This window comes from Blennius ocellaris (genome assembly GCF_963422515.1).
Source record: "Blennius ocellaris genome assembly, chromosome: 23".
In the NCBI taxonomy this organism is placed as follows: domain Eukaryota; kingdom Metazoa; phylum Chordata; class Actinopteri; order Blenniiformes; family Blenniidae; genus Blennius; species Blennius ocellaris.
This window is the reverse complement of record NC_137672.1, coordinates 1,693,795-1,720,413: the sequence shown is the minus strand read 5'-3', so window position 1 is coordinate 1,720,413 and position 26,619 is coordinate 1,693,795. Positions and strand designations below refer to the sequence as shown.

General features: G+C 43.9%; 1 protein-coding gene across 1 annotated transcript in view; it reads left to right on the top strand.

Moving 5' to 3' along the window:
• The window catches only part of ehbp1l1a (EH domain binding protein 1-like 1a), an 80,730-nt gene extending 54,957 nt beyond the window's left edge, over positions 1-25,773 (top strand). Inside the window, exons 15-25 of the mRNA XM_080519055.1 lie at positions 9,184-9,346; positions 9,955-10,121; positions 10,201-10,249; positions 10,350-10,856; positions 10,939-10,978; positions 11,080-11,120; positions 11,202-11,313; positions 11,609-11,708; positions 18,964-19,037; positions 20,806-20,920; positions 21,001-25,773. Coding sequence (XP_080375181.1) covers positions 9,184-9,346; positions 9,955-10,121; positions 10,201-10,249; positions 10,350-10,856; positions 10,939-10,978; positions 11,080-11,120; positions 11,202-11,313; positions 11,609-11,708; positions 18,964-19,037; positions 20,806-20,920; positions 21,001-21,094 — 1,462 coding nt within the window. The 3' untranslated portion in view covers positions 21,095-25,773. The remainder of the gene's footprint in view (positions 1-9,183; positions 9,347-9,954; positions 10,122-10,200; positions 10,250-10,349; positions 10,857-10,938; positions 10,979-11,079; positions 11,121-11,201; positions 11,314-11,608; positions 11,709-18,963; positions 19,038-20,805; positions 20,921-21,000) is intronic.
• Positions 25,774-26,619: the final 846 nt, after the last annotated feature.

The following is a 26,619-nucleotide window of genomic DNA, read 5'->3' as shown; positions in this document are numbered from 1 at the left end:
CTATTATATGGGCAGCTTAGTCGCTGAAAACTTTCATTTTTACTGTTTGCAGAAACTTGCATTGCAGAATGTGGCACTCCATCCCAGATTTGCCACTTTTCTTGACTGTTAAGAGGAGGTGGGTTACCTTGGTTTGCACTGTGATAAAGTCAGTTTGCAATGATGTGTGTGCATTTTGGCGCCGTCTTGCCTACTTATACGTACATAGCAACATTTGTTCTATTGTGTCTGTCATATCTTGAAGGTGTGAGTTCTTTTGTTCTATTCAATTGAAATCAATTTTATTTACTTAGCCCCAAATTTGAGATTGTCATTTTAATGCATTTTTACAGAAACCCAACAATTTCACATGAGCACAAGCATAGGTGATACCAAAAAAGAAAAACTCCCTTTTAATAGGAAGAACCTGCAGAACCAGACTCAGAGGTGGAGACTTTCTGTAGATCTGGTTGGTTGGACTTCGGGGATTGAAAGAGAGAAAAAAAGAACACAGAGACAGATTACCATTAATGCACTCATGGTGGAGAGGGGGAGAGAGAGAGAGAGAGAGAGAGAGAGAGAGAGAGAGAGAGAGAGAGAGAGAGAGAGAGAGAGAGAGAGAGAGAGAGAGAGAGAGAGAGAGAGAGAGAGAGAGAGAGAGAGAGAGAGAGAGAGAGATAATATGTAATAGTGAAACATCACTGTATGGCACAAGTGTGGAACTCTGGTCCTGGAGGGCCGCAGCCCTGCATGTTCTCCATGTCTCCATGCTTCAACACGGCTGATTGCAAGGAGTAATTGGTAATCAGGCTTTCTGTTGAACTCAGCGATGAACCATCATGACACTCAGGTGTGTTAAAGGAGGGAGACATGGAAACATGCAGGGCTGCGGCCCTCTAGGACCGGAGTTTGACACCCCTGACCTTCAGTTTATTTCATTATATTAGGGTTAGAGAGTCAACGTAGAGACATTTCTGTTGTAAGGAAAATACAAATTGATGCACTTGATGTCCATGACTTCATTTATCCAAGTGGTTGGATTGTAAACGGCTTTCTTTAGAATTAGGGAAATGGGTTCAGTTAATTTTGAGCCCCATGAGGGAACGTTATTTCGATGAGGGAAATATTGTTCCCAGAGAAATGGAGGCTATTGAAGCGCTAATAATCAGAGGTCATTTTAGAGAAGTCAAATATTTTCAACAGACTCAATTGATGTCATTGCATCAAATTATGACACTGTGGGTTGCTTTCAGGGTGCAGTGTGATGCAAGGCTTTAGCTTCAATGCAAGGAATCCATGACATTGGCAGTGTGTTGTGTCACGGAGCACGGTGAACCCAGACGCAGACAGTCTCAGGTCGAGTAGTTCACAGAGGTTATTGAGACATGGAGTGTATGAAACCAGTAGGTAAGTCCAGAGACGAGCAGTCATTACACAGGAAGAGGTCAGTACGCGAGTAAGTCCAATGAACAAACAAGGGTCGGGCTGGAGTCACGGCACACGCTGCAAATGAGGATTGCGCACGGGACAATGGGAAACGGGGCTTAAATACACACGAGAGGCAGAGAAACCAGTGACACCACCTAAACACCAGCTGCACACTGAGGGAGGGCAAAATGGAAGGGTGCAGACAAGACAGAGACTTCAAAATAAAACAGGGAGAGACAAACGGGTAAGAGAAGCGGACTTGACAAAAACACACAATGGACCTTTATACTTTCAAAATAACAGTTGTGGAATTAATCTGAGCAACTATTGTGGCTTGCTTTGTGGAGCTTAGCTCCTTCACTCTGGAGGACTGGCTGGTGTGACTTTGAAATGAACTGCATGTCTTATATTTGCACATATGACAACAAAATACCTATTTCAATCAATGTTGGACTAATATAGGAGTTCAGGTGTGCTTACACGTTGTGGTGCATTGGCTATCATGAGAGTGGATTTGTTGGACAGTCATGAAAGTGGAAGGTATGACAAACACTGTAACTAACAACCTGTTTCTGTGTGACAATGTGCAGTTTTTCTATCTTATTTGGATATAAAGTGAAAATGTTTTCTCTGTGAGTACCCGATTGGCTTACTAATATCATTTTTTGTTTGTTTGTTTATAAAGAAGTATTGTGTTTGCATTAGGAATTGCACTAAAATGTTCTTTTTCTCTGAGGAGTTCACTAAGATTGTATGTTCCCCTTCTCTCCAGAGAGGAACGCCTTGTTTCACCTCAAAGACCTTGCCCAACTATTATTGGTGCACCAGAAGTCCAATTCCACATGCAGCCATATAATATTGAGGAGCGGCAACAAGAACAGGCTACAGACAGGACCATACATTGGGAGGAGCTGCCCAAAGTGCCAACAGATACATGTCCCTCAGACAAGATGATCATATGGGAGGAGCTACCAAAGGCAACCACAGAAGAAGCTCAAAACGTATCAGAGGAAGAAAGTAAAATGATCACCGAGATGGTTGATGAAGAACCACTGTTCTTTGATCATTTACCAGTGTTACGCTTTGACAGTGTTGGTAGTGAAATAAAGAGCAAGGCAGAGTCTAACCTAATGCAGACATCTCCTGAACTTAGTGGCCAATTTGAGTTTCCAACAATTGAAACAACGGAATCGTCTCTTGATAGTGTGTGTACCTGGAACTCATCAGAGAATATTGAAACGTCAACCACAGATTTAGTTCTTAATCTGGAAGAAAATGTGGAAAACAGAATGGATGGACACTCTCTTTGTGTGGAAGCACAAAGTCTGTCATGTTATGTGACGCCTGACACAGACTACAAACAGTTCACTCTCTTAGAGACCTGCTGCTCAAGATCAAATATTGCTGGCATTCCCTCCAAACTGCCTGAAAATGAAGAAAGACAATGGCCTTTACATCCAGACCTAATATGCAAGAAAAAGACACAAATGAAGAAAGTGGCACTCCGGGAATCTGAACAGGCTGAAAAGAGCAATAAGGAAATGATTCTATTGGCACCATCTTGTCCCAGACAGGCTAAGAGTCCAGGGTTCCCATCTCTTCAAAAACCACGTTCAGACTATTATGAACCAAATGATGCAAACCTGTGTCCATTGGTGTCAAATGTATCGGATCCAGTATCTATACCTGATCATAGGTCATTGATATGTCATCCAGGGCCACTTGTGGAAAACAAAGGTAAAACTGAACTCAATCTTATATCAGTGTTACCAACAGAAAACAATGCAATAACGCCAATGCATGCATTGGCTCCATCCTGTCCTATTGTCTCCCGTATGGCCGGTTTCCCATCCATTCAAAAAGCTGATGGTAAAGAATGGGATACGATTAACCAGCATTTATGGGAGAGGGTGGGAGAGGGACATGGGTCTGTCATGCTACTGGAGGGCACTCACAGCAAAGACTGGAAAGGAGTTGTTTCAATTGCACAAAGTTGTCTGGCAGAGTCACACATTTTCGGCATTCCATCTGTACCAAAACCTGGAGTCCTCAATACTGACTTGAGAAATCTGGTGAATATAGCATATTCATGTGCAAATGTGTCACAAATAGCTGGATTCCCTTCAATTCTCAAAACAAAAGATTGGTCAATAAGGAAGAAACCGTTGTTTGAATCAAGGCTGAAAGAAAAGTCAAATCCACTGACAATATATATGAGCGAGAATAGAGGAATAAAAGCAATGATTTCCCTTGTGCCATCTTGTCCCAAAGTGTCATGTATCCCTGGTTTCCCTTCGGTGCCAAATCCCAGAGTTGAGTATTATTGCCCAAATGTAGTTCATCTCTTTTGTTTGTGCCCACTTTATTCTACGATTCCTGGATTTTCTTCAGTTGAAGTACACAGTGAAGCACAATGGATTGATGAAATAGACAGATTAATATACAAGCCACACAGGGATGTTGATTTTCAGATGAACCAATGTGCAGATAACACAGATGACCCAAACTATATCGTTTCTCTGGTTCCTTCTTGCCCAAGACGGTCATTGATTCCAGGCTTCCCATCGGTTGCCCGATACAACATTCTAAGTCTTGCTCAAGTTTGCCCCAAGGCATCCAGTGTTGCAGGATTTGCATCCATTGATGGAGCGTCCAAATGGCCATGGACCTTTGACTTGCATACTCTGTTTTATAATCAACCAAAGACCGTGGTCATTGTGATTAACAATCCAAATGAAGATGGACAAACTAGGAAGACAATGATACCCTTGGTACCATCCTGCCCGGAAGCATCCAGGATTCCTGGATTCCCATCTGTGCCTCAGCCCAAAGCCAAGCTTGAACCTGATATGACAAGTTTATTATTCTACTGCTCATGTGCTTCTACTGTCAAAGGTTTCCCATCTATTACCACAGTTCCAAGCACAGGGTGGCTGAGTGAAACAAAACCGTTCTTGAAAAAAACAGAGAAAAGCCAGATAACAATGCAAATGGATTATCCTGGCCAGGACCAGTGGGACTCCAACATAAAACCCATGCTGACATCGGTGACATCCTGCCCAAAACAAACCAGAATATATGGTTTTGCTTCAGCTCCAGCTGTAAGGAAACCATCAGACATTATCAGCTTGTATGCATCTTCTCCATGCATTTCACTTGTGCCAGGTTTTCCTTCAGCAAGAAGACTCAGCTCTGAATGTATAAATGCTCAAACAAAGGCAACAGAAAACATGACCTTGTTTAGACAGCTACAAAAAGAGAGGAGGCATTTTCTTAGATGTACAGGAAAAGAAGAAGATAAACTGGATAAAATAAAGTCCATGACAGCGATGGCTCCCTCATGTCCACGTGTGACTCGAATTCCTGGGCTGCCCAGTGTTTCGCAACTGAATCCAAAGGAGGAAGAAGTATTGCCTCTTCAACTGCCATCTTCTTCTGAAAGCCAAACAATACAAGACCAGCCATGTGACCAATCAGATGTGACTGACAGCAGCAGCCTTGTTGCTCCCTCCACAGCTGTTATTCCCAGAACAAAACATGAACATGGTGAGGTTCTTTTACTGTGGTTACTCAAAGTCATATTCAGCATCATTTCTGGTTTGTTTTTCATGTCTTTTGAAATGTTGCCCTTATGACAGAGGATAAACTGAAAACTGTTGACAAGCAAGTGACAGATATTTTCCTAGGCTTTAGGTAAGTGGACAAGCTCAACATCTTAACATCTGTTTGCTGTGAAAGTAGGCTTAGGTGCTAGCCTAACCTGAAGAATTTGGCTTATAAAGGTTGCTTTGCTGTGCATGATGGATTCAGTAAATCTGTCAAAGCATTGCATTTTATTAGATTTCCATTGTTGTGAAGTATTAGCTCTGTCTGTGGAACAAGCTCCGCTTTCCTTTTTATTTGGGTCTTCAGTGAATCACAGGAAGTGATGATCACAACAAAGGCAGTCCAAACAGTGAAGAAACCCTCAAACACACCAGAGCCGGTGGGGAATTTGGGTTGGGAAGTATTGGAGGCAGAGGGGACAGTGGCAGAAAAACAAGCAGCAAAGGTGGAAGAGACATCTGGATTAGTGAAAACTATTGTAGGTGTTTTCCATAAAGGGTAAGTGTGAAACCGGTGTGGAGCTAATGCTTGGAAGCATGCAAGGTAGTGATCCTGAAATAGAGAACGTGCTATTTCATTGTCAATTTTCTGGAATTAAAAAAAAAAACAACCAACAACAATCTGTCCATGTTTGAATTTAGATGCTGGTCTGTGGTAAAAATGAAATGCAGAGTTAATTTGCATGAGACTGTATGTCTTTATTGATCTATTTTATTCATCAGAATAATTTTCTGCATGGTTTCAAGTATTGTTCACTCACTCCATTATTCATTCTCTCAGTTATGAAACAGTAGCATCCATTTTGGGGCCATCGAACTCAGCTTTAGCTGCAGTTGACCACCACCCTGAGGTTGTCTCACCTGTTGAACACAAAGAAAAGACCACCAGCTCTTCAGATGAAGTTTCTCCGTATGTGGCAGATGGCACGACTTTCGCACAGGAAATGGAGGGAAATGTTGAGGATGTTCACAACCAGTCTGGCATTTTCTATCCAACAAGTGTTGAGCCTTACATGTGGGACTTAGCAGATGATCGATCAGCGTCTCCATTGCCAACTGCTGCTGCTGCTGCTGCTGATGATGATGACGATGATGGGTATTTAGTTAGTGCAAGTATGAAGAAATGGCCACCTTTGACAGAGGCTGATATCACTGAAATATCAAAGGAGGATGGTGAAGAAGTGGAGGAACGAGAGGCCTCTGTTGATCGGGGGTATGCAGAGGGGAGGTTGCTTGCAGGGCAGGACAGTAGCAGTTTGCAGACAGAGGTGCAACAGGAGGGCAGTACAACAGTGCTGTCACCTTCTCAGCTGCACAAAGGGTGAGTGCTGAGAGATGTTTGGTTGCACGGTGTGTACCTTTATTGCATTTATGGTGATAACAGTTTTTGTTAAGCTGCTTATGGGCATCTTTTTGTTCTTAGTTATAGCCAGACTTGGCATTTGGATGTGGAATTGTGACGCAGTATTTATTTTTTCATGGAAAGATGTGAACTTAAGTTCTGGTTTGTATTTATAACAGTTTGTGCTATATATTGTTTAAAGCTAATCTGCCTTCAGTTTGTGCAGATTGAAGCTGTGGTTGGAAATGATGTGCATGGTACAAATGTATGATGAAATTGAGATCAGCCCATTCTGAAGTTTGTCCTTTCTTTTCCTCAAGCCCCCAACATACAAGCGAGGAAGATGTGTGTGCTCCTTCCCTTCAGTCAAACTTAAATGAGTCAATTCCAGATGCAGATCAACCTGTCGAGGTTCTATTGGACAAACCGTCAAATAATGAAAGTGTGAGTCCAGCAAGACAACAAGCTGATATCGCTGCTCCTCAGCGAGGCAGAAAGATAAAGAGAAGAGTTCAAGTGCCTCTGCAGAAGGGTAGTGATCAAGAATCCACTGTTCCAATACGACCACTCAGAAGAAAAGATAGTTTATCACCTGACCACAAACAAAAACTGTCCATTAAACCCAAAACTGAAGTGGTTCCAGTTAAATCTGAGAAGAAGGAAGCTGCTGAGGAGATAAGTCCTGCACAACCTGCTGCTGACCTCGAACCATTTGGTAATGAAAAGGCTGAAGAGAGTAGTGTTCCTCCAGCTGTACCTCTGAATGGTTTAGACAAGGAAAGTGTAAGTCGGAAAGTAGCATTACATGCAGGGGATCATGAACACAAAGGGGAAGCTGAATCAACACAGATATCCATGCCTATCATTCCACTTCCTCGGTTAAAGAGAAGAGATGGTAGTTTGCCGCCTGGCAAGCCACCACTTGCACCACCACTTACACAACAAGATGTGAAAGTTAAGCCTGCTTTCCTAAATGATCCTGACACTCTTCAAACTTGTCAGGGAAAGTTTGATGTTGCAGTCTCTCAAGAATTGTCACTGAACATTGATAAACTCAGTGAAACATCCACAGACACAGTTTCACAAATGACAGAAAGTGAAGATCATAGACCCAAACAACATTCTGAAGAAGCTGATGTGGTTGGGAGTGGGTCTGTCCATAACGATGAACAATCAGTCGATTCAAAAGACAAATCCCTCATTTCTATGGCCGATTCACAAGTCTCCACTTTCTCCCATATAATTCCAACATCAGATATGAAAGAAACTGAAAGCATTGGAGCAAAGCCAGAACCAGAAGTTTTACATGTGGAAGAAACAACCCCACTTTCAATCATCAAGAGGATACGTCTTCCTCGGTGTAGTAAGAAACTTCCTTCAATCAAATCTGGCCAAAATGATAGTGGAACCCAAGGAATCACAACTCTACCTGTGATAGTTGCCGATATTGAGTCGGTAAAACCAACTGCAATGGATGTTGAAGAAAAAACAAGTAAACCACAGATTTCTGGTGATGTAACTTCTCGGGAGTCAATGGATGCACCGATGATTGAAGATGTAGAAAAGGCCAAGCAAACCAATCCTGTCCCAATGCCTCGTGGAAGGAAACGTCTCAGTGGTGCCTTCTCAGATGATTATTCAGCTGCAGAGGGAACTCAGTCAACTAATGAACCGTCTGTGGTGCCGCACTGTAAAGATTCCCCTCCTCTTCTCCCAGCTGACCAACACTCCACATCTACTGCTGAAGTTCAGTTAAGAAAAAGCAAACGCAGCATTGAGAGAACTGTTCAAGAGGATGGTGGTGATGGCTCAGAAAAGACCTCAGGCATGCTGATACCAAAGCCGAGAGTAAAGAAACGTCTCAGTGATCTTTTCCAGGATGACACTGTCGTTTCTGGATCACCAAGTCCCTGCCAGTCAGAGATCACTGATTCTGAGGCTGTTGAACAAAGTGAACAGTCAAGTTTGCCTGTTCCATTGCCCCGGGCAAAAAAACACCTGAGTGCAACTTATTCAGATAGCCCGCCACCCGGAGGCAATTCAGCACCAGTAGAAATGGAAATGCAGAAGAAAATTCCACAAGATTCAACTTTCATCAGCGAGAAAACCAATGAAGGTTCGCTGTCACTGGATTCAAGCGTCGTCTCGGATGAAGGTTTCGTCGCGGTCCAGGCTGAAGACAAGGCAGCGTTAGAGCTGGAAAGGGAAGTGCTGTCAGCGATGCAAGAAGAATTCCCCCAGCCGCCTCCTGCAGAAGAACCCGAACAGGCTCTGGATGAAATCATTGAAGGTTGGACCTTCACAGAGAAACCAGCTGTTTCAGAGGATTCAGAGAAGACAGCAGAGGCCGTGTTTGAGCAGGAAGGCATGGAGCGAGTCCTGGAGGCAGAGGTTGATGGGTACCTGGCAGCCACTGGGCCTTTGTCTCAGGAAGACTGGCTTCATGTAGAGGATGATAAAGGCAGTGAAGTGATGGACACAAAGAAGGAAATAAGAGATGAAGAGCTGGACTTTGGCTTTGTGTCTGTAGACGTAGCTTCAGTTTGTTCAGAGAACCAAAGGTAAGACTAGGTGACGCACGTGAAGAGGTTGGGTGGGTGGGTGGGTGTGGGGTGGGGGGGCATTCATAACTGAAATATTTGTGTGTTGCAGTAATTCTCCCTGCACAACTCAATCCACCTGTTTAATAAATAACGTTGTCTACGTGTGTGGTTTTCTTAGCAGCATGTTCTGGAACGTCACCAATAACAAGAATTTTGTGCAAGTGTGTTTTGACAAAAACTTTTCATATGTTCGCTTCTCCTTTCTCTCTTTCGATTTGATTTCCAGACAATTGGAGCACGAAGACTCGTCAGGTCGACCGACACAGGGGCTTCGTGGCAAGAAGCGTGGCTCGTCTCTTGATGAGAGCAAAACACAAATCACGACTCTTCATCAAGACAATGAAGCAACAACACCACAGAAAAGACCTGCAGACGGAGCTGCTCTCGATGTACGTTCACTATATGTGTGTATTCTCCTTGATCGCGTCAGTAATACCACACTCCAAGTTGGGCTGTTGTGAATATCAACACAGCCGTGATTTGGCTGATGACGATGGTTGCAGCTAAAACAGCACAAGAGTGAAAGAGCATTTGTATCCAGTGTCACAGTTCATGTTGGTTAACCACATGCACTTTTTCTCTTTTCGTAGTTATTTTAACACCCTGGAAGATCCTGCCGATTCCAAGAGCTGCACGTTTCTGGCTTGAGAGCCAGTTGTACTAATACTGTGATATGTGTTGTATCGTATTACTTCATTCTCCAGTACACAACCTCACTGACAATGAGCCTTGACCTGGTAGAAAATCTTCCACAGAATGTCTTTTAACAAATACAATGAACATTTTACAGTTTCCCAGTCAGAGTTCAGACTGAAATGTAACAGAGAGGTTGTGGGATGAGTTCAGAGTTGAGAAAAGTCTTTCGGACATTTTATTGCATTTTATATTCAATTCATGCAGAAAACCAGAACATTTCAAAAGGTTCTCAGACTTGTATCTCTCCACTGTGTTTTAAATGTTTGCTGTCATTTCACATGGTTGCTGATGTGTGTTTCAGAACCTCTTGACCAGCCCGTCCTTAGTAACGTCCAGTAAATCTTTGCTGGAATGGTGTCAGGAGGTCACACAGACTCACAAGGGAGTGAAGATAACCAACTTTAGCACGTCCTTCAGGAACGGCCTGGCGTTTTGTGCCATCTTGCATCACTTCCACCCTGAAAAGATGTAAGACTCTGTTGTCATACAGCTCACAGCACACACACTGTTCTACGTGATCATCTTACTGTCTGTTGGTCTTTTCTAGCCATTTTGAAATGCTGGACCCATATGACATCCAGCAAAACAACAAAAAGGTGACAGTGTCTTTGAATGTATTTCCTTAATCACATTAAGCATCATTATTTGTGAGTAAATACTTATCTGTCCCTTTATTTCTTATTGTACCCGTCGCAGGCCTTTGATGGTTTCGCTGAACTTGGCATCTCCAGACTGATTGAGCCTTCAGACATGGTCATGCTCGCGGTGCCTGATCGCCTCATCGTCATGACCTACCTGAATCAGGTACGCACACATTTCACGGGACAGGAGCTCAGTGTGCTTCACATAGAGAAGGACAGCAATGAGTCCAGCTATGCAGTGGCTGCAGAGCGGGACATGGAGGAGGACCATGAGGCAGCGGTCCGTTACTGCACCCAGAGATTCCAGGCGGAGGGCATCAGTCTCGAGAACAACGGCGGTGGAAGCACCACTGAGAAGGAGGGTCAAAGCAGCAGGGACGTACTTCCACCGCCCAGAAGCAAACGACAGCTTGGAGCCGTTGGAGCGGCCGGAGCTCTGTGTCCAGTGGCGCCACCCAGGACACACTTCCTGTCAAAGTCCAGCTTCTCGCACGTCAAAGATGCCGACTTGGTAAAGAAGCGCAGGTCACAGCGCAGGAGCGGGTCATTAGACGAAGGAGAGGTACCAACTCTTGTCACTTAAACACTCTGCTACCTTTGTCTCATGTGCATCTTTTGAAAACATCTGCTTGTTGTCTTTGCAGGTTGTTATGGGGCAAGAAAACCGCAGGAAGTCACAAAGTGGTCAGTTCCTTTCAAAAATGACTCCTCGGTTGAGTGTCCTATTTGATGTGAACATTTTACACATTCCTGTTTGTTTGTTTGTTTGTGTGTTTGTCTTGCAGAAAGAGCAGATGTGGTTGAGGAGGGAAGGCCAGAAGGCCAGGTCAGTCTGGAACAAAACAGGGTTTTCCCTCACTGTTGATCCACTAAGAGACGTTGAAGTTGAGTGTGTCTTTATTTCCAGGATGCCAGCCAGTATGTACTGAATCAGATGGAAGCCCTGGAGGCGGAACAGAACCACATTGATAACAGAGCAGCGGTTGTGGAAAGGAAGCTCCGACAGTTGCTGGAAACAGGTAGGCTCTGGGTTCAGAACAATCCTAGGAGCTACATTCTAACAAGAAGGAGAGGCGATGGCGTGTTGGCTGGTTCTCCTGCCTCACAGCGACAAACCCACTGCGGTGTTTTCCTGTGAGGAGTCTTGGTTGGTGCTTTTGTCCAGTTCTTTTCTCTCCGTTGCTGGACAAAAGAGTTTAAAAGATGCACAGGTGGATTGATGAATAGGGAAGAAATATTTAAAAGCAGACTTGATGGTCACTGAGAAAGACAAAGAGGGCCAATCAGTGACTGGAGGGCGGTTTTGTTCTGCAGGCAGCGACAAGCTGGAGGAGGAGCGGCTGATTCAGGAATGGTTCGTTCTGGTCAATAAGAAGAACGCTTTGATCCGACGACAGGATCACCTGCAGCTGCTGTAGGAGCCACACTGCTTCTTGCTCACACCACACTCACACCAGGAGTGTTCCAGTGACACTGACTGCTGGCTCAAAACCTGTGTTCAATATATCTACACTGGATGATCTTCCACAATCAGTAGCTACACCTATTTATAGGACAGAGGTATTAAACACTGGTAGCAGGATGTCTGTGGGAGTCTCTGAATCAGGGCAGTGCGCTTTTACACACAAGGACATAAAAGTAGATTATGATGGCAGGATGAACTTGATTTTGTACTTTTCTTCATTTTTGACACACACAGCTTATGGCTGACACAGTCAATCAATCAATCAATCAATCAATCAATCAACTTTATTTATATAGCATTTTTTATACAATAAAGTAATACAAAGTGCTTTAACAAGATTTAAAAACAGTGCAAAGATAAAATAGATCATTAAAAAGCAAGTGAACATGCAGACACACACATAAATGAAGACATGCCTGGTGATATGAAGACATGGTAGGGCACTGAGGACTAAGGTGAGGAAAGGGCCGCATTTTGGGCCGTCCACACTGGGGGCGGCACAACTGCTAACCACAGGGGGCGCTGTCCCACAGATCCCCCTCAGCCGGGCAGACCAGTGAATCCCACCACATACTGGGGGACCAGCCAGGGGCCCGGGGCAGGAAACCCAGGGGATGGCACCACCAGCGGGGAACCTGGCCACCACCAGTGTAGCGCCCCCTAGAGGAACCACTGGAGATAAAATATTCAGTCAAGAACCTAATAAAAGTAGAAAATTAGATCATGTCTAAAGTAGATAAATAAATTGATAAAATACATATCTGCATATGTACATAATGTATAAAAATATACACATATATAAAAATCAGTTAAAAGCCTGATTAAAAAGGTGAGTTTTTAACCCTTTTTTAAAAACCTCAACGGACTCTGCAGCCCTGAGATTCCCCGGCAGGCTGTTCCACAAACGGGGGCCATAGTAGCTGAATGCAGCCTCTCCGTGTGTCTTGGTCCTCGTTTGAGGGACAATTAAAAGGCTGAAGGACCTCAGGTCAGATATGGTAAAAGCAGGTCAGATAAATAAGAGGGTGCAAAACCATTAAGACACTTAAAAACTAATATAAGAACCTTAAAATGGATCCTGAAGCAAACAGGGAGCCAATGCAGGGATTTTAAAACAGGCGTGATGTGGCCCACCCTCTGGTCCTCGTCAGCACTCGTGCAGTAGAGTTTATTAAAAGTTTGATAAAGTTTTCTTAGGGAGACCAGAGAGCAGGGCGTTACAATAGTCAATCCGACAGGAGATAAAAGCATTTGCATCTCCTCTTGCCTGAGACAGAAGTGGGCGGAGTCTGGCTATATTCTTCAGGTGATAAAAACCAGTCTTTGTGACATTTCTGATGTGTGAGATAAAATTAAAGTCAGAGTCAAAAGTTACGCCCAGGACACTGTCACATACAGCTGTGTGTCATCAGGAGACACATACAGCTGTGTGTCATCAGCGTAGCTATGGAAGCTGACGCCATGCTCCCCTAGTGGCAGCATGTATAGATTAAAATCGACCCCTGGGGAACCCCAGAGCTGATTTCATGGGTTCCTGAGGAACGTGTATCCAAACTTGCAAAAAAGCGTCAATCTGTGAGATCAGAACTGAACCATTTAAAAACATTACCAGAGATGCGACCAGATTCCTCAGTCTATCTAGTAAAATGATCAACGGTGTCAAAAATGGCACTAAGATCCAATAAAACAAGACTGTGAGCTGTTGGGAGTCTTGATTGTATGTGATGTCATTTAAAATCTTTAAAAGGACGTCTCTGTGCTGTGGTTCTTCCTAAAACCAGACCGATGCAACTCTAAAATGTTATTTGTAAGTAAAAAATTATTTAATTGATTAAAAACTATTTTTTTCTAAAATGTTGCTTATAAATGTTAGGTTGGATCAGGGCGATAGCTATTAAGAACCTTGGGGTCTAAACTGCTCTTCTTCACCACCACCGTTTTAAAGGCGGTGAGGAAAACACCGTCTGAAGAGAGCAGTTGACCTTGTTTAAAAGTTGTTCCTCAAAGAACCATACAATGACTTAAAAAGTGAGGTAGGAAGTGGATCTAAAGCAGGTTGTTGGTTTAACTTGGGAGAAAAGTCCACCAAGTGTTCTTGGGTCTAAAATAAGCCTAATGTATTTGCATATTTTTTGGAGGCGTCAGTTTGCTTCTCGAACAAAGTTTTGCCTTGAAAAATGCAGCTCTTTGTAAAAAGAACAAAAAAAGGAATAGATAGGGACAATGTCAAATGTTTTTACAAAACATTATTAATGACCAAAGTATGAAGCGCTGTGTGCATCGTAAGGCTGGGTTCAAGAGTTTTCATGAATATTGGAAGTCTATGATGTAAAGAAATACAAGAACGTGTTCGATGCAGCCTGGAGGAAGCAGCGTCAAGCCATGGTAGCTCCTTTCTTATATTCAGAGAGATGTTAAAACTGAGAAAAATGTGTTCGACGTTATCTGAACAGAACACTCTCAGCATATTTCAGTAGAGTAGGTTAGAACAGTGTTTTTCAACCACTGCGCCGCGGCACACTGGTGTTCCGCGAGATCTAGTCAGGTGTGCCGTGGGAAATTATCCAATTTCACATTTTTTTCTAAAAATCATTTGCTCTTACAGCCGCTGTCAGCTGTGAGAGCAGTGTGTTGAAGAGTAATCATGTATAAATACTCTTCACCACTAGAGGGCAGCACAGAACTTTGCCGGTGAAATGTAAAGTGACAGACGTCAGTGTGGTTCATCTCCACCTCCTGCTACCATCTTGTATCAAAGTACTGTGTCAGTGACAGTGATGGAGAAGTTTTTGAAAACCAGGATCTCAGCTCTTCATCCATCAGGTCCAGGTTTCACACTGAGGGAGAACAAATTTAAAAAAAAAGAAATTTGGAAATACTTTTTTTCTGTATTTATTTGATTCCTGTTGATAAAACTTTGATGAGAATGACTTTATATTGTTAATAGAGGCTACAGAGTTTAACATTTTAACATTTTCGGGTGGTGGTGTGACTCCAGAGTTTTCCAAACAAAAAAGTGTGCCTTGGCTCAAAAGGGTTGAAAAACACTGGGTTAGAGATGAATGATTGATGGACTTCACTTACCATTTACTTTTCCACAAAGCTGCTGTGTGTGTACAGAACAATTGTCCGGAGCACTTCAGAGCACATTGACACAGAAACATGCAGCCACTGACATGGAGCTGCCGCCCTGGTTTTTCCTGGTACAGCCTTTGGTAAAGTTACTTTGTCAAACTCCAGCTGTGACTCTCTCTTAGGGCTTTTCCACCAGAAGGAACCAGAAGCTACTTCAGAGCCGGTGCTAGGTTCTTAAATGAGCACTGCCAAAGAACTGGTTCTTTTTCCACCATTAATGGAGTCAAGCGAGAGCCTCGTCATTGCGTCACTCCAAAACATGATACTTCACTGATCTCACACATTTAGCGCTCATAGAAGAACGAGGAGACGGACTGTATTCAGCTGTTTGGAGAGAGAGCGAGAGAAAAACAAAAACACATGAATGAGCTTGGGGCTTATTTTTCACCATTTGGACATTACATAGTGAATTTCTGCTCCTTTCGCTTTATTTCTAGACGTGTCTGAATCAAAAGCTTCAACATCAGGAGGAACGGAGGTGAAGAATGATAGAACGAGGAATGGAGGTGAAGAATGATAGAACGAGGAATGGAGGTGTAGAATGATAGAACGAGGAATGGAGGTGTAGAATGATAGAACGAGGAACGGAGGTGAAGAATGATAGAACGAGGAACGGAGGTGAAGAATGATAGAATGAGGAACGGAGGTGTAGAATGATAGAATGAGGAATGGAGGTGTAGAATGATAGAATGAGGAACAGAGGTGTAGAATGATAGAATGAGGAACAGAGGTGTAGAATGATAGAACGAGGAACGGAGGTGTAGAATGATAGAATGAGGAACAGAGGTGTAGAATGATAGAACGAGGAATGGAGGTGTAGAATGATAGAACGAGGAACGGAGGTGTAGAATGATAGAACGAGGAATGGAGGTGTAGAATGATAGAACGAGGAACGGAGGTGTAGAATGATAGAACGAGGAACGGAGGTATAGAATGATAGAACGAGGAACGGAGGTGTAGAATGATAGAACGAGGAACAGAGGTGTAGAATGATAGAACGAGGAACGGAGGTGTAGAATGATAGAATGAGGAATGGAGGTGTAGAATGATAGAACGAGGAACAGAGGTGTAGAATGATAGAACGAGGAATGGAGGTGTAGAATGATAGAACGAGGAACGGAGGTGTAGAATGATAGAACGAGGAATGGAGGTGTAGAATGATAGAATGAGGAACGGAGGTGTAGAATGATAGAATGAGGAAAGGAGGTGTAGAATGATAGAACGAGGAACAGAGGTGTAGAATGATAGAACGAGGAACAGAGGTGTAGAATGATAGAATGAGGAACAGAGGTGTAGAATGATAGAACGAGGAACAGAGGTGTAGAATGATAGAACGAGGAACGGAGGTGTAGAATGATAGAACGAGGAACGGAGGTGTAGAATGATAGAACGAGGAACGGAGGTGTAGAATGATAGAACGAGGAACGGAGGTGTAGAATGATAGAACGAGGAATGGAGGTGTAGAATGATAGAATGAGGAACGGAGGTGAAGAATGATAGAACGAGGAATGGAGGTGTAGAATGATAGAACGAGGAACAGAGGTGTAGAATGATAGAACGAGGAACAGAGGTGTAGAATGATAGAACGAGGAATGGAGGTGTAGAATGATAGAACGAGGAACGGAGGTGTAGAATGATAGAACGAGGAACAGAGGTGTAGAATGATAGAACGAGGAACAGAGGTGTAGAATGATAGAACGAGGAATGGAGGTGTAGAATGATAGAACGAGGAACAGAGGTGTAGAATGATAGAACGAGGAATGGAGGTGTAGAATGATAGAACGAGGAACAGAGGTGTAGAATGATAGAACGAGGAACAGAGGTGTAGAATGATAGAACGAGGAATGGAGGTGTAGAATGATAGAACGAGGAACAGAGGTGTAGAATGATAGAACGAGGAATGGAGGTGTAGAATGATAGAACGAGGAACAGAGGTGTAGAATGATAGAACAGCTCTACAGCCGTTTATAAAGGAAACCTACGTAAACACACTGATTAAAGTTCTCTTTCTCATGAAGACATTAAAAGACTCATTTTATGGTTAAAAAATCCAGCTTACAGTAGTTTGTAGTTTGTTTTTTAGTTATTGCCGAACCAAAAGTATCTCTTCATTATAAAGTTCTGTGGTAAAAAATGGTTAAGCGTCTCGGAGCGGAACGCAATGCAGCCTCATGCCACATTGCACAGCGGCTGAGCCTGCTGTCGAAACGCCAAACAAGACATAAAAGGGAAGTTGGTTGCAATGATGTTATAATGAAAAGCATGTAAACAATGGAAAACTGCTTCTAAATTCTAGATCTCAGGCAGCTGAGAGCGCAGTGGAGGAGCTCTGGACCTCGAGAGCCGCGGCGCCTCGATCAAGGATTAAATTACCTCGTTAGAACTGGTTTAGCCCCTGTTAAGAACCGGTTTAGCCCCTGTTAAGAACCGGTTTAGCCCCTGTTAAGAACCGGTCTAGCTCCTGTTAAGAACCGGTTTAGCTCCTGTTAAGAACCGGTTTAGCTCCTGTTAAGAACCGGTTTAGCCCCTGTTAAGAACCGGTTTAGCCCCTGTTAAGAACCGGTTTAGCTCCTGTTAAGAACCGGTTTAGCTCCTGTTAAGAACCGGTTTAGCTCCTGTTAAGAACCGGTTTAGCTCCTGTTAAGAACCGGTTTAGCTCCCGTTAAGAACCGGTTTAGCCCCTGTTAAGAACCGGTTTAGCTCCTGTTAAGAACCGGTTTAGCCCCTGTTAAGAACCGGTTTAGCTCCTGTTAAGAACCGGTTTAGCTCCCGTTAAGAACCGGTTTAGCCCCTGTTAAGAACCGGTTTAGCTCCTGTTAAGAACCGGTTTAGCCCCTGTTAAGAACCGGTTTAGCCCCTGTTAAGAACCGGTTTAGCTCCTGTTAAGAACCGGTTTAGCTCCTGTTAAGAACCGGTTTAGCTCCTGTTAAGAACCGGTTTAGCTCCTGTTAAGAACCGGTTTAGCTCCTGTTAAGAACTGGTTTAGCCCCTGTTAAGAACCGGTTTAGCCCCTGTTAAGAACCGGTTTAGCTCCTGTTAAGAACCGGTTTAGCTCCCGTTAAGAACCGGTTTAGCCCCTGTTAAGAACCGGTTTAGCTCCTGTTAAGAACCGGTTTAGCTCCTGTTAAGAACCGGTTTAGCCCCTGTTAAGAACCGGTTTAGCTCCTGTTAAGAACCGGTTTAGCTCCTGTTAAGAACCGGTTTAGCCCCTGTTAAGAACCGGTTTAGCTCCCGTTAAGAACCGGTTTAGCCCCTGTTAAGAACCGGTTTAGCCCCTGTTAAGAACCGGTTTAGCCCCTGTTAAGAACCGGTTTAGCCCCTGTTAAGAACCGGTTTAGCTCCTGTTAAGAACCGGTTTAGCCCCTGTTAAGAACCGGTTTAGCCCCTGTTAAGAACCGGTTTAGCCCCTGTTAAGAACCGGTTTAGCCCCTGTTAAGAACCGGTTTAGCTCCTGTTAAGAACCGGTTTAGCTCCTGTTAAGAACCAGTTTAGCTCCTGTTAAGAACCGGTTTAGCTCCTGTTAAGAACTGGTTTAGCCCCTGTTAAGAACCGGTTTAGCCCCTGTTAAGAACCGGTTTAGCTCCTGTTAAGAACCGGTTTAGCTCCCGTTAAGAACCGGTTTAGCCCCTGTTAAGAACCGGTTTAGCTCCTGTTAAGAACCGGTTTAGCTCCTGTTAAGAACCGGTTTAGCTCCTGTTAAGAACCGGTTTAGCCCCTGTTAAGAACCGGTTTAGCTCCCGTTAAGAACCGGTTTAGCCCCTGTTAAGAACCGGTTTAGCTCCTGTTAAGAACCGGTTTGGGCGGTGGAAAGACAAAGAACTGGTGCTGACTCTGGCCCTGGCTCCGAACACGCCCCTGGTTCTCTCCGGTGGAAAAGCCCCTCTGACAGAGTCTACTGTCTACGCTGTTGGCGCCGTCACGTAAAAACTTATTGAAGCTGCCAACTCCATACACTTACACAGTTTTAACAAACCACAGGCTTCATTTCCTCAAATATAAACAAGATTTACTGAAAGACAGGTCTGCCTGACGATACCAGTTGTTCTAATGCATCTTTCTCCACTTGCAGGCTGGAAGAAGAAGACTTGGAGAGAAAATTCGAGCTGTTAAATAAAGAGCTGAGGGACATGATGGCAATGGAAGGTACTACAAATACCATTTATTTAATGACCACAAACCCCAGGTTTCTATTTGCAGCCTCAAGACTTCACTTCACTTCTGACACCACATCCACAACCGCCAAAACCGTCTTTGTTCCCCCCCCGAGGTTCTCAAAATACCTCCGTCCACACGTCACTATGACCACGGCTCAACACCAGGCTTCAGGGCATGTAGTACACATGCCAGGCCTTTAGGGGTGCTGTGACTCACCAAACACCAAAAACACAAAAGAATTTGTTTTACATAGAAATTTAGAAGTAGATTCTTGCTCATAAACCTGTATATAACTCTAGTTCTATAGGCCTATGGTCCTCCTGCTGCTCCAGTAGTGTCAGTATCTTCTGCAGCTCCACCGGCGCTTGTCGCTCTTGATTGTTGTGGTTATTAAGGCCGATCCATGTTCTCTGAAAGGAGCATCATCCACCCTGTGCACGAGACTCCGCCCCTCTTCGGTCGACTGCGCAGTCCAAATTTTGTGACTGCGCAATCTGTGCACCGACTGCTCCTGTTCCAGACCGGAACCAGAGGTTCAGAACTCCTGAAGTGAAACATAAACTACTGGAGGAAAGATGGAGAACGACGGGCAGCAGAAGTGGAGAGAGTTTCTGGATCGTTATGTTACGTTATGGAACGTCATGAATCGTTACGTTACGTTATAGATCGTTATATTACATTATGGAACATTATGTTACGTTATGGATTGTTATGTTATGTTATGGAACCTTATGGATGTTTACGTTACATTATGGAGCGTTACGTTCCGGATCGTTACGTTATGGAACGTTATGTACCGTTATGGATTATTATGTTATGTTATTATATGAAATGTTATGGATTGTCACGTTACGTTATGGATTGTTATGTTACATCATGGATCGTTACGTTACGTTATGGAACATTAAGGATCGTTACATTACGTTACATTATGAAACGTTACGTTAAGGAATGTTACGTTATGGAACGTTAAGGAACGTTAAGGAAGTGAGTCTCGAGAGTAGTATGGAGGCAATCATGTAGCACCAGTGGCCGGTGCAGACTGCAGACGAGCCTTGTGGAGGCCTATTGGTGACATCACGGACCGCCATGGGGGATGATGACATCATACATTTTCCACAGATGATCATCTTTGTCGTCCACACCTCACAGTTGAGCCGGGGTTTTACAATTTCCCCACTCTGGGACCCATGTCCGTGCTTCTCAAGCACCGCCTGAAGTGGATGATATTCCAGCAGGTCCTTTTAGTCCTGGAATCCGTGAAGTGGGGAGTTGTTTCTCCAACACATTCCATACGAGCTCATTTGGAGTGAATTGTAAACACTTTATGATTTACATAAACAAGTGTATGATTTCAATCTCTTTGTGCGTTTGGATTTCAAAATAACGGTTCTCTTTTCTGTTTTGAAGCCCAATGTGCTGTCTGATCAATTCTGCAAGATTTCAGCAGCACAATACTTGGATTTTAAACATTTTCCCCTGATTTTTATGTGTTAGTTTGTCAATTCTTTGAAATATTGAAGTGAAATGTAATCTTTTGTCAATACGGTCTCATGCAGTAGGGCTCTATGTCATTGGCCAAACATGTCTTTTCAAGCACAGTGTATAGAAACACGCTTCATATACTGCGTATTGCAAATGTTGATGTGGGATGTATATCATGCAGCCCTCCATCCTACCTCGGACTTGTTTGTCCTCTGTCATCCTCCTCTTCATCTCCTTCATTCTTCACCTCCGTTCTGTTGTTTTGCTGCAGAGTGGCAGAAGACTCAGGCTCACACTCAGAGAGAGCAGCTGCTGCTGCAGGAGCTGGTGTCACTGGTCAACCAGCGAGACCAGCTGGTGCACAACATGGACGCCAAGGAGAGAGGGTGAGACACACACACACACACACACACGCACACGCACACACGATGTGTGTTTAGACTGACTGAGCTCAGGCTTGTTTCAGAGCGCTGGAGGAGGACGAGCGGCTGGAGCGCGGCCTGGAGCAGCGCAGGAGGAAGTACGCTCCGCAGGAGAAAGAGAAGTGTGTGATGCAGTGACCTGTGGGCCACTTGAGCAGGAGGAAGGGGGTCAAGACTGAAGTGGTGGAACAGTGGATGGAAAGAACATGGAGGAGGACGAGCAGCCCGCCGTGGTGGTCCTGCACAGGTTCTGACGCTCCACACCCGGAGCTCGGCTGTGAAACACCAGCAAGTTCCTTTGTTGGTTTGGAGTTTTCATGTTTGCTTTCTGGCGTGTCACAGTGTGGCACCACGCTCGGTTTCATGAGCAAATGTTGTCAGAGACGTGCCATTTACACATGTTGACATGTGAAGGTTCATTCAGGCCTGACGATCTGATGGAGGAAAGTCGAGCCGCTCCGAGTGTCTGTTTGCTTTGCAGTGTCTGTGCTGTGGTTCTGCTGGAGTTACTGAAAGAGCCTGTGTGGGAGTGTGCAGTGTTCATGATGAAAAGTGCGTTAGATGGAGATGAGCAGTAGAAAGAGGGATGGACGTTGGGTTTTTATCATCTATTGCTATTATCTGCAACATGATACCACTGATGATATGTTTACCTTCTTGTTGAGTTTTATTGTAGCCAGTATTGCTGAATGCAGTTCACAAAATGTTTGTCACCACAGTTGCCTTGCTGTTGTAGAACCACCGTTGCTTCCTTTGGCTTGTGGACGTGAGTAAAACCAGCCCAGCACTTTCTATTTATCTCCTCGCTAAAAGGGTTTCTCTGCCCTGCACACATCTTTCCCACAGGTAACTTTACTACACATGGGTAGTAAAGTTAGCTGCTGCAGTGCAATTCCCCCAGAGCTGCAGATCCTCTGCCTTGCTCAGTGCTAACCTGTCAGCTGTGGCATTTGGACTTGCAAACCTCCAAACATGAGCTCGCTTCACTCACCTCTAAAACAGGAAGATTGCACAACCTTCATAATGTTGCTTTCTCCATTAATTTGTCAGAAATGTATTGAAGTCACAAGTTTAGATAAATTCAATGTGTTTGACATTGAACCACACTGGACGTGTCACTGCCTCGACTCAACCGGGACTCAAACACACTTGGTGCAAGCAAAGGGTTAAATCTTTAAACAGGCAGGGTTTGGCACGTGGTCAAACACAGCGATCAAATCCAAAAGAGTCCAACCCAGAGGGGATATTAGAACAACTTGCCAGTCAGATGTGACGCAAACACAAAGCACATCACATGAAGACACCGGACACTGGAGCAGAGCAGGACATGTGATCAGTACAGAACAACAGTGGAAGTAAATAACAACAACAACCATCCGAGACGAGCTGCAGAAACAAAACTGAGCCCAGCAGACCAGAAGCAGATTGAGCTTGTGGGGACTGGGTCAGGAACACGGCAGGACAGTTAAACTCTCACGGTAACAAACATCTCAAACGAGTAACGAGCTTTACATTTCTCAACACTTTAAAGACATGAGAACATCAAAGAGATGACGGTACATTTAACCATCGAAACTGAAATCACTTTGCACTTTGGTACACAAACTCAACAAGAAACATTGAGGACAGAGAACATTTAACAAAACCATATTTTGGTTTTAATAGAAGTAAAGAGGAAGGAGTGCATGAAGCTTTTCAAAACCCGACAATGGAACTGACCTGAATCTACTTCCTGTTGTGTCTGCATTAAACATTCACAGACACGTTTACGGTGATCTACAGTAAAAAAAAAAAAAAAAAAAAAGGTTATTTTGAAAGGCAGGTTTCATGAGACGAGATGAGACATCCTCAACTGGTGGTCACTAGAAGTCAGAGAATAAGACTGAACTGACGAGACCAGGTGTCAACAGACGAAACACCCGATGATGGTGGACATCAAGCCGGGGAGGACATCATACTACTGCAGATACACACAACATGTTTCTGGAGTCAACACACTGACCAGAACAGTGCTCGACGGGACATTCTAGATAATACAGACAAAACCTGCAACGAGATGAGACAGGAACTATTAGCTGACATTAAAATAACATTAAAGTGACACCAGATAAGAATAATAATCGACCAGTTGCCTCGGGAAAAGTTCTTCACCAAATGGAGCACTGGGCAGGCGGCACAGGGGGCAAGGCTCTTTCTCAGAGCCACTGTGGGGATAGAACCTGGGACCTCCAGACCCCGCCTCGCCGGCCTTCATCAATATAACAAGACTTAGAATAGAAAAATATAATATGGCCCTCCACAGAATAGACGAGCCAGATGAGGGTAACGGGGCAGAAAGAGGTATTGTCTGTGTTTAAACTTTACAGACAAGAAAGACAAGACTGGACACGACTAAACAAAATGATTAAGCGTTAAAAACCAGAATAACAAACATGACCAAAGACACGAAAACTTCAACAAATCTGTCCGAAGTGCTGCTTATTAGACCTCAACTGGTGGACAAACACTCTGAAACTGTCCTGTGAGACACAATGTTGAACCTCACGTGTCCTGATTGTGACGGTCCAGGTCCTGAGGACACGACACAGCCAGAGTCCAATCATGTCCTCACGTCAGTCTCTCCACAAAGTTCTTCTGCAATTAGTCCACAGGAAGATTGTGGTGGTGAGGATTCTCTTTGATGAACTTCAAGCGTACAAAGTATTTGAGTTTTGTCTGAAAGAGGCCGTTTCCTCTTTCCTTTAGTGTTTTGAGCCTCATGAATGATGAAAAGTTCCTCATGTTGACCTGCTTCTAGTGTTTAGTAGCCACAGTTTGCTTTCCGATGATCTCACTGAGTATTTTGTGCTGCACCTCTGGAGTCAACCTGGACAGATTTCCACATTTTAGGGAGAGTAGTAACTACAATTCACCACTTTATTATGAGTGTAGTACTATTCCCCACTGCACTGCTGATATATAATGACTGTTCTATAGAGACCGTATATACTACATTAGGATTGTGTGGTGTTAGTTGAAGCACACTGCTTGTCTAAATGTGTGATTTTGATACAGATCACATGTTTTGGTATATTCATGTTCAGGATTCAAGGACTTTGGTAAAGATGTGACTGATTGAAAACCAGCATCTCTGACTGCATATTAACATTTAGGAACAGAGAAACAGCATCTTCCTGGCCAGCAGTGAGGTGAGGTGAGGTTCCTGGCTGGTGAGGCACCGACTCCTCTGGACTCACATTTACAATTGTAAGAAGTGAAAAGAGCTTCTTGTTTCATTCTTCACCCAACAGCATCAACTGGTAAAGTTTCATATACATCATCTTTCCTCTTTCAGTCACACCAACACAAACACAAACATAAACAGAGGAACATGTTTGTCCTACAAAGAAAGTTTATTTTATACAAATGGATAAAGCACCCTAATTGTGTCCAAGCAATTCATATTTACTGTAAACTAATTAAAGTATAGAGATGTGTGCAACACTAATACCTTCAGTAAACATTTTTGTTGTTTTTCATACTTTAAATTCTGGTGCTTTCATCAATTTTATTAAAGGTTGTCTATCAAAATGATAAGAAAAAAACATTTTTAGGCCAAAAGTTTAGTTATCACATACTTGAAATTGTTTTGACTTACTCCTATCTTATTAAAAAAAAACAAAAAAAACAAACTTATTATGACCAAAATAAAGTTCAACTTACTAAAGTGCCCCCTTGAGGTGAGGCAGGGTACTGCCTGTCTCACTGCCTTGACTTTTCTCTGCACTTTATTGTTCCGATCGGTGAGAACAATTCTTTCATACATACATTAAATACATGATACACCTGCTGAGAGCCATGCCGTTTAACAAATATTAGTGTAAAGTTCATATTGTTGATATGCTGAGGAACAGAAACGTCATGTGACCCAGTTTGGATTGCATCACTGTCAGACATGAGGCTCAGCTCTCCACTGCCTCACCCGGGACTTCTGCCTGGATTTCATCCACTAATACTCAAACTCTGCGATTTTTACTTGATCAAATGTCAAAAATGTGTAGAGTCATACTGAAAATGCATCTTTAACACAAATCAATGGAAAGTATTTCTTTTATGTACTTTATTTTCAATTTGATCATGATGGCAGGTGAGGCACTGCCTCCTCTGACGTTACTGCTAGCCAGTGGCAGACTTGGCCACCCCCCCCCCCCCCCCCAACCCCAAGTTCCACCTCACAAATGACTGTATCAACTGCATGAGCCCTGCATGTGTTTGAGTGATGCACCTGAATGCATCACTCAAAGCTCAGTTACAAAGCGGCGTTTAAACTTTTCAACTGCAGCTTATTTCTTTTCAGAAACATTTCTCTGAACTTTTTTCAGTAATAAAGCACAAAGTTTGTGTCCGAGCCTCCGTGTTGGTCTGGTTTGAACTGCAGGAGCTGCCCGCCGTCTGCACAGACAGGGGGCGGAGTCACAGCTCGGATCTGAGCCGGTGCACAGCGCCCCCTGTTGAGTGTGGCCCTGGGCAGCTGCCCACTTGCCCCAGAGCTAAATCCACCACTGCTCCTGGCTTCAGAGTGCAAAGCAGCTTGTCTTTATCTTATTTGTGAAGTTTGACTGTTGACTTCAATATAAAAAGGTTCTTTCACAATACTCGGCCGGATTGTTTGAAGTGTTCAGTTCTCCTGGTGTGAGTTGCTGCCAGACGTTCAGGCTGTGGCCGTTTCACTCAGCTTGTCCAAAAGACTGTCATCATTGTCAAATTCTATATCTGTGGCCTTTGTGGTATATTTGCACTGTTTGTAAAGTTTGGGAAATAAAACAAGTTCGACTGAGTCTTGTGTTGATTCTCCTACAAATTGAATGTCCTGCATTTTACCCTTCAGGCTTTTAAAAGCAGCCGTATGTGCTTGTATCTTTGAGCATTTTATCCAGCATCAGGCTGAAGGCAGGGCACATCCTGCTCCTCCACATCACAAACCACACACAGAGTCAATTCCCTGAAGAATCTTGTTCCTGGACACACTGGGGGAATTAGGAAACTGCACATTGGAAGCCTTCCTGCTCACCACCACTTTCCATTGTGGATCAGGACTAGAAACTGCATCTGCTCCAGAATCCATAGTGAATCAACTATCAGGAGCAAAGAGTCCATCAAAGGTTCAGAAACACTTGGCAGTTCCCGTTAGGACTGGAGATCAGGTCTGGTGTTGGTCACCGGTCAACGCTGCAGAGGAGCCGTTAAGACAAACCCAGAGTTCAGGTTCAGTCCAGACAGGAACCTTTGGCCTGAAACTGAATGTGAGCATGAGAAGGTCTAAAAGCTCTCTTCTGCAGGAGGAACCTCACAACGAGTCAGAACGGTCAGGTCCGTTGTTTCTCTGGCCTGAAGAATGCGAGAGAGAGCGAAGCCAGCTGGTCCACAACATGGACGCCAAGGAGAGGGGGTGACACACACACACACACACACACACACACACACACACACACACACACACACACACACACACACACACACACACACACACACACACACACACACACATAAATGAAGACATGGCAGGGCACCCCCGTACACACCCCCTTCGATTTGTAATCAGTGGACATTTCAGGTTCTGAAAATGGACATGAAGCCGTAACATTCAGCCACCAGGTGGCGCCACAGTCCACTGAATTCAACGC